At 38.9% G+C, this 14,417-nt stretch overlaps 1 protein-coding gene across 1 annotated transcript in view; it reads left to right on the forward strand.

Moving 5' to 3' along the window:
• Positions 1–4,369, forward strand: part of LOC137384976 (glycogen [starch] synthase, liver-like) — a 44,786-nt gene extending 40,417 nt beyond the window's left edge. Inside the window, exons 13-16 of the mRNA XM_068059702.1 lie at positions 469–564; positions 668–831; positions 2,579–2,659; positions 2,792–4,369. Coding sequence (XP_067915803.1) covers positions 469–564; positions 668–831; positions 2,579–2,659; positions 2,792–3,004 — 554 coding nt within the window. The 3' untranslated portion in view covers positions 3,005–4,369. The remainder of the gene's footprint in view (positions 1–468; positions 565–667; positions 832–2,578; positions 2,660–2,791) is intronic.
• The last annotated feature ends 10,048 nt before the right edge of the window (positions 4,370–14,417 follow it).

The raw sequence follows: 14,417 nt of genomic DNA on the forward strand, positions 1-14,417 counted from the left end.
GGAAGTCCAGATCCGGGGTATCTAATACCTCAGAAGATAGCTAAAGAATTAAGGAAATCAAAGTGAGTTCCTAAGAGCTGTGGTATTTGGATTGGTCCCAGGAGAAGTGAACAAACCACCAAGATCCTGTAATGTTTTGGGGAACTCTTGGGGTGGAAGTGACAGTTGAATGGTAGTGTTCTGTTGAGTTTGAGTTTGAAGTATACATCTTCACGTTCTGTTAAGATTTTAAGTTTAAAAATGTGTTTCCAAATTATAGTGCTAAGTTAGTACTGTTTGACTTTGTTCAACTCTTGTACGATAAAGTTATTGTTTAAAATGTGAAATCTTGTGGTGTAATTCTCTTTAGTAGTAATTCTTTCAGTAATAACTGAAAACTTGACTTTTTTTTTAAAAAGTCAACTGTCCCTAACAGGATCGTAACAGCATGTGCTACTCTAATCGTTCTGTGTTGATTGGTTTTTATAGCTGAGTGCACAGTGATGGGAATTCCCAGTGTGACTACCAACCTCTCTGGATTTGGTTGTTTTATGCAGGAACATGTGGCAGATCCAACCGCTTATGGTAAGTTCTTTAAATTAAATGCTGCATCCACAGGTTACACTACGTTTTCTTTTCTAAGATGGTTTATCCTTCCTTTTAACTTTTGTGATATCTTTGTGTCCAGGGGTCTACATACTTGATCGTAGATTCCGATCTCTTGATGAATCCTGCAATCAGTTGACCCAGTTCATGTTTGGGTTCTGCAAGCAGTCGCGTCGCCAGCGTATTATCCAGAGAAATCGGACTGAAAGGCTGTCTGAGCTTCTGGACTGGAGGTACCTGGCCAGAGTAAGTATGAACAGCTAATGGTATGAACATTTAGCAAGGATAGAGAGCTAATGTGTGTGTGTGCATGTGTATGTACCCCACTTGCCTGGATCCTAGGGATATGCATGGTGGGTGAAAATGTAATGGGTCTGTTCTGGAGTTTTGAGATCAGTGAAGCAGAGATTCCACATTCACTGAAGTGACTGAAGGCCAATAAATTTCCTGGTGCTTGGAGACCAGGGAAGAGATTTGTGAAGCACTGTCAGTCATTCAAAGCGAGCCAACAAACACTGGGGAGGTTTCTGATAGACTGTAAACAAGCAATGGTAATTCCCATGCTCCAGAAAGGTTACAGAGCCATTCCTGATGATGCAAACACATTAGCCATCCCTCTATAATATTAAACCTATTGGGAGTCATAATCAGAAACAAAATGGAGGAGTACCTGTACGAAAATAATAGAGCCAACATGGCTTTAGAAAGGGTAGATTGTGCCTGATCAACCTCAAGACTTTTTTATTCTTTCATGGAATGAGTGTCGCTGGCAAGACCAGCATTTGTTGCCCATCCTTAATTGCCCTTGAGAATGTGGTATGTGATCCCAGGCTAATGAAAGAAAGCAGAAGCCTAGTTATATATTGTATGTGAATGCCTTCAAAATAAAGCATGAGAGACTCCTTTACAAAACAAGGTCAATGCCTGTCTAGGGTAATAATGTGCATTAATAGCAGGCTTAAGAGAAGGAAGCACCAAGGCAACTATAAGGACAGCCCAGATTCCAGTGGAGGAAGATTAGATGTAAGTGGAGGATATTCATGGGGTGCCCACATATTCCTAATATATCTTAAATTGAAATTGTAGTCTTGTTGCAAGATAGCTAAATTCACAGGTGAGACAAAAATAGTGAGCATCATGGAGTCAAGAGGTTCAGCTAAGATCTGACGAAGACAGTGCTCATGCTTTTTACAAATTGATCAGTGGCAAATGAATCTCCGTGGGTGGGATAGAACTTGGCAAAGAGGTGTAGGTTGACTTATTGCTCACTGTGTCCAAATGACGTGAGGTGGCTGTAACACAAATAGGATTCTATTTCCCAAAGGGTTATGCTAAAGCTGTACGGTGCCCTATTCAGGTTGCACCTGGAGCACTGCATACATTACTGTCTCTGGGGCATGAATTAGTGATCAATGTAGAAGAGAGCAACAGAAAGGATCCCTGATATGAGGGAAAGTTTCCAACAAATGGCTTGCTAACATTGAAAGCAGATGTTATGTAAAGTTGAGAATCTTACCCACAGCACAGAGAGAGAGAAAATCTGAAACCATGCTTTCAGATGTGGCAGGCAGCAAGACAAGAGGACAGTTCAAGATTGTGGAAAGTGGAGGATAAGTTGGTGGCCTTGGTGGGCCTATTGAAGAGAAAAATAATATAGTGCTCTACTGGCTTGTTCAAAAATGGAGTGGAGATTTGGTTTGATGGTTTTAATTTCCTGACTGAAAAGGCTAATGTGACAGAAGGTAAAGAAAAAAATTAAACATGTTAGAAGTTAGGGCATGTAAATTTTAGTTCCCAAGCTAAAAGAATATCCATGTGCTTTCAAAACTGAACACTGTTGATTCCCTAAAATCTGAAGAATTGTAACAGAAGAGTGATTGCACTATAGTTTTTCCAAAATGTTATGTGATATTACATACAGGATAACTCAACATGATCTTTACTATATTTTCTATCAGTCGATTAATTTTGTGTTATTTCTTTTAATCTTCAGTACTACATGCATGCCCGCCATCTTGCACTGTGTAAAGCCTTCCCAGAAAAATTCCAGATGGACCCTATTGCACCACCATTGGTAAGTCAGTCTGTTTTGTACTGTTTCGTATTGTTTGAATTTGCATTAAGGCAGTGTTACAAGAGCTACCTGTCACATAGACTTCATTTTAAAAAACAAATACTAGCATGAGCTATTTTTTTTCCACACCAGACTGAGGGTTTCAAATATCCCAGACCAGCATCTGTGCCCCCATCCCCTTCTGTATCCTTGCATTCAAGCCCACACCAGAGTGATGAGGAGGATGATGAGCGGTACGATGAGGATGAAGAGGCTGAAAAGGATCGAAGAAACATTAAAACACCAGTCTTCCCTGGTCCATTTCCTATAGGGAAGAACCAGTCCAATGCGGAGTACCAAAACTGAATAGATGGGTAACTTTACTGTTTGGACCACTTGTGTTTACAATACCTTGATAATGAAAAACAGATGCAAGAGTGACAAGTTTAAATCCATGGTGCCTCCTGGTTATACTATACACCGTGACTAAGACAGCTATCATACTCTCAACAGTATCAAATGTGTATCGAAAGCCTGTGTAAGCTTTCAGATAATTACAGTAGCTAAAGAAAAATCAGTCTGATGAATCTTCGATAAATGCCCGACCCCGCTACCTTACACCAATTATGCTGCTGAAAGGATCAAGCTCTCTCTTCCCCCTTTACATCTTGGTCACTTCATCCAGCTTTCATTCCTTTAGAATTTATTTCTAGTAATGAGTTTCCGCTTTAGAGGAATGGCAAACTTGTAAAAACACCCTTTGATTTCTGTAACATACCTACAACATTTCTATAAGTGTAATTTTATTGGAATATTTAGAGAATTTTATAATTGTGCCCAGTCATGTTCCATTTAGTTTGTTCATGGTTCTCATTGGAAATTGTTTTCTGTGATTAATGTTTCAGAAATAAAGATATTGTAGGTAGTGCTTGTTTCTTACTTTAAATGACTTCAGTTCCAGTCCATCGAAGGACCTGCAGCACCTGACTTTTGAACTGGTTTTTATTGGGGTTGGAGCTTCTGTTGACTTATTTCAACATATACACTCCTCCTAGGTATGGCCATTTTGTACTGTTGTGATTGGAAAATCTACTTTTATTCCTTGATGCTAATATCATTATTAATCGTGTGTGTGTGTACGTACAGGTACATACGTACACTGGTTACCCTACTCATTGAAGGCCATTTGCTCTTGCACTTTTACTGACTTCACATTTTATCCCTGTGACTTCTCTTTTTGGGGAATATGTGAAATGTTGTGCCTCCATCACCTTACCACTGATTCAACAGGAGAAAACCCAACTTGAAATGAGCTCCTCCATAATGTTGCAGCTGCTACCATCACGAAGACTAGGGGCTAAACCATCCATTTTTGTACCAAAGGATCCATTCTGTAACTGGAGAATTTCAGCTTGAAAGTTGTGTAATATATTGCACTTGATTTAAGAAAATGCAGTAAAGTAGTTGCAAAATGCAAAATATTCCTGCAATTGCAAAAACAAAAGATTATATAACCTTTGATGATTGGAGCCCTTTAAAAGTGGCATCAGTGTCTGCAAAAAGGTGGCTGACCCCATTGCCAGGAACGGACAGCCTGCCCCCTTCACGGTGGGGGGGGGGGGTCTGCCTGGCCGCCATTATTTGTCAAGTATAAGTTTCAGCCCATTGTTGTTTAAAGTGTTGTTTATTTACTACAAATGACTTTTCTTAAACTCTTATTTATTGCTACTACTACCTGTTTTGACATATTTAAAGTAAATTAAGTTCCAAGAACTAACTGAAATAAAAATTAAATAAATAGTACATTGGTTGAATTTATTTATGCAGCAGAGCCAGAAAAGGGTGAGGAAGTTTTCCTGCGTATTGTCGCCATCTAAAAATCAAATGTCCTGCAAACCCTCCTATGTCGGCATTGAACATTGAAGCGACTTTCATTGTTTTTAAAATGTATTTAGCAAGGAAATAGTTTCCTGCATTTGCAGCATAGTGTGTATAGAATAAAAAGGAATAAAACCGATTTGTGAAATCATTTTGTCGGTTAGTAGAGGGTAGGAGGGGAAATGTGCTCAGTCATGAGTTAGCAGGACAGATGTCTTGAGCACACTCCTAGCCCTAGGCTGTAACTATACTCAAAAGCCCCAGGTACTTATTAGTTACATTCTAAATGTGCTACTGTACTTTGGGCAGTGCAAAGGACAATAAGAATCTCAATGAGCTGTGTAATCAGTGGTGCCTGGTACCTTTTTCCATTTCTAGAAATTAGATTGACGACAAAAATCCAAAGGTGATTTAATCAGATTAATGTACAGATGGTGTACACAGACTGCTTTTAATGGGCACTTTTATATTTGCAGCATTAATTGATCCATTTTGCATAAGTAGTCTTCAGACATAGAAGCAGTCACAATGACTGGCTATCAATTTAATCTGCAAGCATCATTGAATATGCCCAATACAGTAGTTTCATCTCGACTGTTTTCATTTTAGATCCACCTAGATATAGTGAAGTGTTCATATTTTTTTGATGAATTCAGTTAAAGTTGACCAGTTAAAGTCTGTTCAACATTCATAATAGTTGTGTCACAGGTCTGAATCAGAATTTGCTGACCATGTATGAATCTTCTCTCTATTAACCTAATGCCCCAGCAAGTCTATTACTATATCCACTTGGCCCTTGATATTAACTAAATCTGATATTGGTAACTTAAATATTGATGTAACTGATCAGTGTTTCTGTTACTACCAAATATTACTGAAAGTTGTGCAGAAACCATATAGTTTTTTTTTAGAAAAAGCTATGTTCTGGCAAAAAACATTGAGACTTGTGCTGTATGATTAGTTTTTATTGTTATAAGATTGACAATTACATCTGATTCATGTTAGTGTTACTTCAGTGTGTAATAAGGGTCACAAAATCTTTTAAGCTATTTCATTTACTATGAAAAATGCTGATGTTAAACACAGTTTTCCCAGTCTTGTCTAGTGTTGAGGATATTTGACTACCTATCGGGTATCTGCTGTGGCTCAGTGGGTAGCACTCTCACCTCTTGTGACAGAAGGTTGTCGGTTCAAGTCCCACTTCAGAGATTTGAGCACATAATTTGACTGACACTCTAATGCAGTACAGAGGGACTGCTGCACTGTCGGAGATGCTGTCTTTCAATGAGATGTTAAACTGAGGCCCTGTCTGCCCTTTCAGGCGGACATAAAAGATCCCATGACGAATTCAAAAAAGAACATTTGTCCTGGACAACCAACATTTAAGAAACAATCCCTGATCTGACAATATGCCCCTCTCAATGAACAACTGAAATGCACAGTCTTCTCATTTATCCCTTTGCGGTGTAGAAATTGGGTGCTGTGTTTCCTACATTACAACAGTAGTTGCACCTCAAAAAACACTTCAGCAGCTGCAAAGTGCTTTGGGATGTCCTGAATTTGTGAAAATGATATAAATGCAAGTCTGCCTTTAACTTACGAGTTTCGACCTTTATGCAGTGGAGTTGTAAAAGTTAATTCGTCAGTAAGTGCCAAGAAAAGGTCATTGTAAAAGCTATCCTGACATGCATTTTAGTTTTGTAATTTGCTATATCAAAATGGCAGTCTGTGGGTGTTGCCAGATTTTCTTTATTATACAAAACCATGCTCCATATTTTGCTCAAAAGATTTGAGTGTAATTTGAAACAGTATCAAAAATACTGACCATTTGAGGAAGAAAGGTCATATTTTCTAATCTGAGTTCAGATATTTGATTTAAACTTGAATAAAATTGAGCTGCAAATGTAATTTTGAAGTTCCTAATACTCGACAGTAATGATTACCGTTCAAGAAGCTAAAGGACTTTTAATTCATTAAACAATTCTACATTTCAAACCGGTTATGAAGAAGATAGAATTCCTGACCAGGTACAATATAATTAATAACTTACAAGCATACTTTTGTGGAACCATTTGGTACAGAGTCACATTACACATAGATGAAATCTAATGGCTGAATGGGGGGTGGGGGGGAACTCAGTTTTTAAGAAGTGTGGCAAGAGTTTAGATGAGTAATTTTCTCCAGTTTGGGTTCTCTTGCCAAAAATGCAGTTGTGCCTTTTCCTCATCCTCATCTGTAAATTTAAAAAAAAATGTACATAAGTGACAATTCATAGGCGTCTGTGTTCAACTGAATTAGAAGTCAGGTGGCAAACTCTAGATTGACATATACCTGTGGCTTTCATTAGATGGCCATACGCCTCCAACTGCACCCCCCAATCCTGCACCCTGCACCCCACATGCTCATACTATTTGCCACTCAACTGCCCATCACTCTCCTCCTCTGCCACTTGGGAAACAAACAGACTGTGTTACTTGGTCGGTTGATTTTTGACTCACAGCCTTTTATTCCCATCCTCAACACTTTTATAACTAGCAACTGAAAGTGTTTCAAGAAAATTATAGATTTTTAAAATTGATCTGGTTTAAAAAAAAAAAAGCTGCTATTACCATAGATCTTAGATATAACAAACAAGTTGGGATAGAGCTAATATTTAGTAAGGCAAATTGAGGATGGGGAAGACAACAAATTAAATCATAGAACAGTACAGCACAGAGGCCGTTCAGCCTGTCTAGTCTGTGCTGCCTCTTCTAATGAGCAATCCAGTTAGTCTACTCCTTACCTCTTACCCCATAACTCAACAATATTTTTTTTCTCTTTCAAGTATTATACAATTCCCTTTTTGAAGGCTACTATTGTATCCACCACCCTAATTCAATCAGCCAGTGCATTCCGAATACTAACTATGCATAGTGTAAAAAATAAAGTTTTTCCCCATGTTGCCTATGATTCTTTCACCTTAAATCTGCGCCCTCTGGGAATTGATCTAAACTGATCATGATTTTTAAACACAGCTATCAAATTTCCCCTAGCCTTGTCTGTTATAAGGAGAACAACCCCAGCTTCCCTAGTTTATCAACTAGAGTATTGCGTCCAGTTCTGGTCACCACACTTGAGGAAGGATGTGAATCCTTAAGAGAGCGCAGAGGAGATTTACCAGATTGGTTCCAGGGATGGGGGTGTTAAGTTACAAGGTTAGATTGGAAAAGTTGGGGTTATTCACCCTGGAGCAAAGGAAATTGGGAGATTTGATAGAGGTGTACATGATTATGACTGGCTTAGATAAGATAGATGTGGAAAAACTGTTCCCATTAACTGATGGGACAAGGACTAAGGGACACAGATTGAAGGTTTTGGGCAAGAGATGCAGGGGGAATGTGAGGAACTTTTTTATGCAGCGAGTGGTAATGACCTGGAACTTGCTGCCTACGAGGGTGGTGGAAGTGGAAACAATGATTTCAGAAGGAAATTGGACAGGCACTTGAAGGAAATAAGCTTACAGGGCCACAGGGAATCAAGCCGGGGCATGGTACTGACTGGATAGCTCTGCGGAGAGCCGGCATAGACTCTGGGCTAAATGACTGACTGTATCCACATAATGTAATCCCTCATCCTGGGAGCCATTCTAGTAAACCTGAAATAACAACCAAGTGCTGGAAATACTCAGCAGGTCTGGCTGCATCTGTGGAGAGAGAGAAGCAGAGTTAACGTTACAGGTCTGGCATTCTGACGAAATGTCACAGACCTGAAACGTTAACGCTGCTTCTCTTTTCACAGATTCAGCCAGACCTGCTGAGTATTTCCAACACTTTGTTTTTATTTCAGATTTCTAGTATCCACAGTATTTTGCTTTTATTCTAGTAAACCTCTTCTACTTAAGATCTATTTTGATTTTGCTGGATTAAGAATTTTGCCAGGACATCACTCTTGCTAATCCTCAAATAGTGCCATGGAATCTGTTAAATCTATAGTTTCATGCATTTTTCCTGATGCCTCAGTGGGTGATTGCATTGACTAGTGTGATGCTCTGGCACTCAGCAGGAAGAGATCCGCTTTAATTCCTAGTTTGTGATGAATTACCTAGGCACCTTTGGCACCACTGCAACAGTACAATTAATTTCATTGAAATTGGATGGGGAAAAATATTGGCAGACGTTTGTGTGCCCTGATAATTTTTTAACTCTAAAAATGTGTGTGTGTGTGTATTTGGAGGTCAGAATTAGGCTCTGCAGTGATGCCTACTATTGTCAAAGAGTCTGACATTTACCTACTAGGCTCACGGGTTCTGATATTTATTTTGGTGGGGTGCGGTGTAATACTGGAGGGTTGGTGACAGCTGCGGAACAAAATCGTAGTATGACTCACCATCTTTCAGTGAGAAGAGAGGAGTATTGGAGAAATACTCTCTCAATATTCGTTGCCTCTAATGTGGAGGGGGCACAGGATAGAGATAGGACTTGCACCCTGTAATGCCATTCTCCAAACTCTTGTTCCCTTTCAGAATAGCTCCCTGCTGCGAGTATGGGATCAATTAAATTTACCCTGTAGTTTCACATGGTCCTAGTTGGGCTTTTAGCTGAGGGTTTTGTTTTTTTATTTCTATCCGAAATGAAATTTCTATCCGAAATCGCAGAGGCGATTCACCAGGATGTTGCCTGGGATGAAACATTTAAGCTATGAAGAGAGGTTGGATAGGCTTGGGTTGTTTTCGCTGGAGCAGAGAAGACTGAGAGGTGACCTGATCGAGGCGTACCATATTATGAGGGGCATGGACAGGGTGGATAGGGAGCAGCTGTTCCCCTTAGTTGAAGGGTCAATTACGAGGGGTCACAAGTTTAAGGTGAGGGGCGGGAGGTTTAAGAGGGACTTGAGGAAGAACTTTTTTTACCCAGAGGGTGGTGACGGTCTGGAATGCCCTGCCTGGGAGGGTGGTAGATGCAGGTTGCCTCACATCCTTTAAAAAGTACCTGGATGAGCACTTGGCACGTCATAACATTCAAGGCTATGGGCCAAGTGCTGGCAAATGGGATTAGGTAGACAGGACAGGTGTTTTAATGCACCGGTGCAGACTCGATGGGCCGAAGGGCCTCTTCTGCACTGTATTATTCTGTGATTCTGTGAAATCACAAAACGACATACTCAAGTTCAAGTATAATTCTGCTTCATATTACATCATTGTTTCGAACACTTACTATTCACTTTATTTAGCATCTCCGCTACAAACATGACTTGAAACTTTATCCCTTTTTACTGATCATTATAATGAGTCTAACTAAAATAAAAGCAAAATACTGTGGATGCTGGAAATCTGAAATAAAAACAAGAAATGCTGGAAATACTCAGCAGGTCTGGCAGCAGCTGTAGAGAGAGAAGCAGAGTTAATGTTGCAGGGCAGTGACCCTTCTTCAGAACTAGAGTCTCCAACTAAATTCTGTTTGGAAACAGCAAAGTACTGGAACTATTTCGGTATGGGATTTGCTTACTTCATTTATTGCTGTTGTAGCGACGACGGGGCGAAGTAGACTGTTAAATGAGATTGTTTTCGAAACTGGTTTCGCTATGAAATAGCAATTCCCCAGGAATGAACATGACTGGTTGAGGAGTGTAGTATAGCATATAACACAGTCTAATAAATAAGCTGCTGGCCTTTCCTCACCTTTCTTTTGGTATGTTCATATTACAGATTTGTAAGTCTACATATCCTAGTATACAGTGAACTTGTAGAACATTTGCAAAAATACTTGCCTTCTTGAGCCTGTCTGATGGAAGCCATTGCTTCTGCTCGGGTTAATGGGTTGGTGCTTTGGCTTCTAGTTTCTGATAAAAGACAAGAATTGTTATAGACCGGTAACAAGACTGCGGGCCTGAAAGGATGATCGTAACCGGTGTCATTGAAACTATGGAGCTTCGTTAAGACATTATGACATTGTATCACTAAATATTTCTCCAATTCTATTGTCTCACCAATATCTATATTTTGGTAAAGGTCTCCATCTTTTCCATCGTCCGTAATGAATCGACGTCCCTCTGTAACGATAATTTGAAAGCAAGTATGAAACGCAAATCTAATTCTTCATTTCCTGTTGTTTCTCTCGAAACTTACAATCCTCTCGATTATGACCTTGACTGTTACATTGGCAGCGAAGGCGCAATTTCATTGGTCGCCATTGATTGTGTGATGTGTGAAATATTCTACTAGCCACGAGTTTATCAACATTGGATTATTTCTGTAAGAAATGTGAAGAATTGGATCCCAATTGTCACTTTCGCCAGTTGTATTCAATCAAGGTCAGAGCAACTTGAGTCTCAGGCAGTGCAGAGCACTTAAGAAGGGTAATAAAGCAGCTTGAATTTATATAGCACCTTTCCAGACCCTGGACTGTTCCAACCCACTTCACAGTCAATTACTTTCCAAGTGCATTCACTATTTTGTAGGTAAAGGGGGCACGCAGTTTGTACTCAACAAAGTCCAAAAAAAAATCTAAAATAATTTATTGTCGGAAACTAATAAGGATTTACTGTGGACAGCTGTAAAGATTAAAGTTAATAAGTTAATAACCTCAAACTGTGCATTTCAGTTCATCACATACTCTGGAAACACTTACCTTCCCACCTCAAGACTTCAATATTACAATAAACAAAAATCAAATCTAAACCCCCATGGTTAATGTGTCGTGTTAGTCAATATTAGATAGTAAGACATAGGAACTGTAAATCCCTTAATTACCTAGGTAGCCCTAAGATCATCTCTTTAGATTATCTCTTCATCTCTTCGTATAGAAATGAAGAACAAGTAAAATGTAATCATTTAAATACCAGTTAAACAAATATTTAAGAGTAAAGTACAAACTCATGTACTGGCCACTAGACTGCCACTCTGAAGAGAACTGGTCCATAAACTATCAAGATTAACTTACGTGCTCCTTTTAAATACAACATTGCCTGGGGTGTCCAGTTACGTCTCTGAAAGCGATCCTATCCAAACAAGAAGAATTATCTAGTCAGATATATTTTCTTTTTACAAAGAGACTGGAAAATGAAGTGCTTTTAAATAATTGAGTGTGCTGCTCTGTTAACAAGTGGTCGTATACCTGTGGGGCGCTCCTAGATTGTACAAAGAATGAAGACACAAGGAATAGCAGGAGAGCATGAGCTGTGACAGCCCCCAGACCCTGTACAAGAGAGAAAAGCTGAGTAAATATCCCAGCGATTTGTCACACTACTTCCTACATTGTTCTCTCAAAATAAAAAAGACATGCTTTTTGCACAGTTTAAATAAACTCATTACCTCGCCAGTCTCTTATCACTGAACCTGCTATAGCCTTTTTTAACAAAGGAATCTATTCTGGAGAAAGTCACTTATACCACCAAATGAACAGACCACTTTCTGCAGAAACTGCCTATCCAGCTGATCTAAGTACAGAATAACTCACAGTTCCCACTTGTTTAAATCAATCTCAGAAATCTATCCGACCTTTCAGCACAATAAAGCAAACAGTTCACAACAGCGAGTTAAAGCTCACCCACCTTCATCTCTTTCTCCTCAATTTTCACCTGTAGGTCTGCTAGCAGGCTATGTGGCTGTGATTTTGTTTTGTGGTATGCTCTGGTGCTGATCCTTGCACACTTTAAATGTTCTCCGAGAAGTCCCTCTGGCAGGACGGGTGATTCTAAAGGGGCCACATGTCAGTCTTGGAGATAGAAATGTTGAAACCCCAAAGGGCCGCCACGAGAAGAAGCTGCAGGGCGTCGGGGAATGATGGGCACCAGCGACTTAGCAGAGATAACCCGGCAATGTTATCAACATGTCAGCATCAATATTTCAACCTGCTGTACATCTCTACGATGTCAGTGCCTTGCCTCCTGTGCAATGGTAGCAACTAGATGAGACAGCATGTTAGGAAATGAAGAACTGCAAGCACACTGAAGAAAAAGTTCATTACTATGCAGGACCTTCTAGTGAAATACGACGCTTTTCACTTGTTATAGGAATGCATTATTGTGACACAACAGCACTCTCAAGCTATGAAACTATTTAGAACCAGTATTGAAAGTTTGCTAAATTTTAATCTCCTTTGCAATTTTGAATTTTACGGTAACGATGTTGTAACTGAGCTACTTAAAAGAATGGTATCATCATTTCAAAATACATTTTAACCCAGTTTTTGTTCACAAGTCAGTGGAGTCTTTTCATATCAATTCTGATAAGAGGAACTTGATTTTCAGGCTTAATTTCAGATTGAATATAATTAAAACTGTAATGTATTATTTCGATATAACATGTATCTTCAAGCCGAGCCTTTTTGTTCTCGCCAAGAATTACAGATATGTATTTCTGAGTTGTCCTTAAACTGGTCATATCAGAAGATTGAAACAAAATTACCGATCAACCAGCAAAAGGACGAGTTGACAATTAAAGATCTGTGGTAAGTAAAGGTTCAGGATATAGGCCGATAAATGTAATCAGTTATAATGTGAGCCGATGTATAGAAATCCGTAGTGAAAAAAGTAGAGATAATTAGTTCCTCCAAGACGTATATTGATCCAGTTTTTAGTCTCTTTGTCAGCGCGAGTTAATGAACTATTTGGATAACCCTTTGGCATTTTTCAAATCATTTTCGAGTGTTTTTCTTTTATTAATCATTTGATGTCAAATCAATAGGGTGTCAGACAGCTGGATTGTAATTCCTCCAGCGGGAGGGCTGGTCGCAGTTTCACCGTGATACCCCTTGGACCAAGCAATGTCACCTCAAAAGATGTTGCATTTGTAAATTTGGCTTCCTCATGTTCTCTCTCAAAAATACACAAAGTATAAACGATATTTGACAAGTGGGTTGTAAAACAGTAATCAAATGAAGTGGCTAACTATTATAACCCAGGAAAGGAAAACTTGATCAACAGTTTTTGAGTCACAAGAAAGACAAGACTGAATAACCACTGTGACCATCATGTTTGCATTATGTATTCTCTGTTTGAAAAATACACATTTGGCATTCGTATTATACTTTTGACGAACAGATGACAAGGTAATAAAGATATTGCTGATTAAACGACCTGAAGGTATATGACATTGACTGTTTCTACATTATCAAGTTATATACTAAACACTATATTAAAATCTAGAGGAATAACGTATGTAATTTAATATATAAGCTGTGTGACTTTAGCTAATGAAACAGCAGCATTAACTCTGCAGTGAACGAGAGTGTATATCCCTTGGTGCTCGCCAACCTGTGCCCAAACTCTCCCGACTGGAATAAATGGGTTGTGTCCATCTGAGCAGAGAGTGTGCAATCAATACTGGGCAAACTGAAATTATACCTGTGTAGATTTCACAGTAGCTTGAGTTAGAGATTCTTAAACATCCGATTAATTCCCAAACGTTTTAGGAACATGATTCGTCAAAAAAGCCAAAACTTGACATCAAACAGGCTGCTGTACAAATACACTTGAAGAATGACTTAAGAAACCGTTTTTACATAGACTTATATATCATCAATATATAAAGTAATCATTTCATGAAGCATTAGAATGTCTGGGTTCAAGGTTACACATAGCTTGTAGTAATATTACAATTACATTACTAGAGACAATTATTTTGTGAAAACTTTGCACTGACTCCTTAAATATATCCATTGTAAATTAATAATCTTAAAAATCTAAATATGTCAATGCATAGAATTTTCAATATACAAAGAATGGCACATTAAATATGAAGAAAAACAAAACTTGAAATATCTAATGAAGAAAAAAATGAAAACGAGCATTCACCACCAATTTCAGAAAGGATGAATGTGCTTGATAAACCTGATAGATTTCTTTGAGGACATAGCAGATATGGTGGGTGGGGAAAATGCAGTGGATCTGGTGCACATGGACTTTCAGAAAGACTGTGACAAAA

The sequence above is a fragment of the Heterodontus francisci genome, chromosome 27 (assembly GCF_036365525.1).
Source record: "Heterodontus francisci isolate sHetFra1 chromosome 27, sHetFra1.hap1, whole genome shotgun sequence".
NCBI lineage: Eukaryota > Metazoa > Chordata > Chondrichthyes > Heterodontiformes > Heterodontidae > Heterodontus > Heterodontus francisci.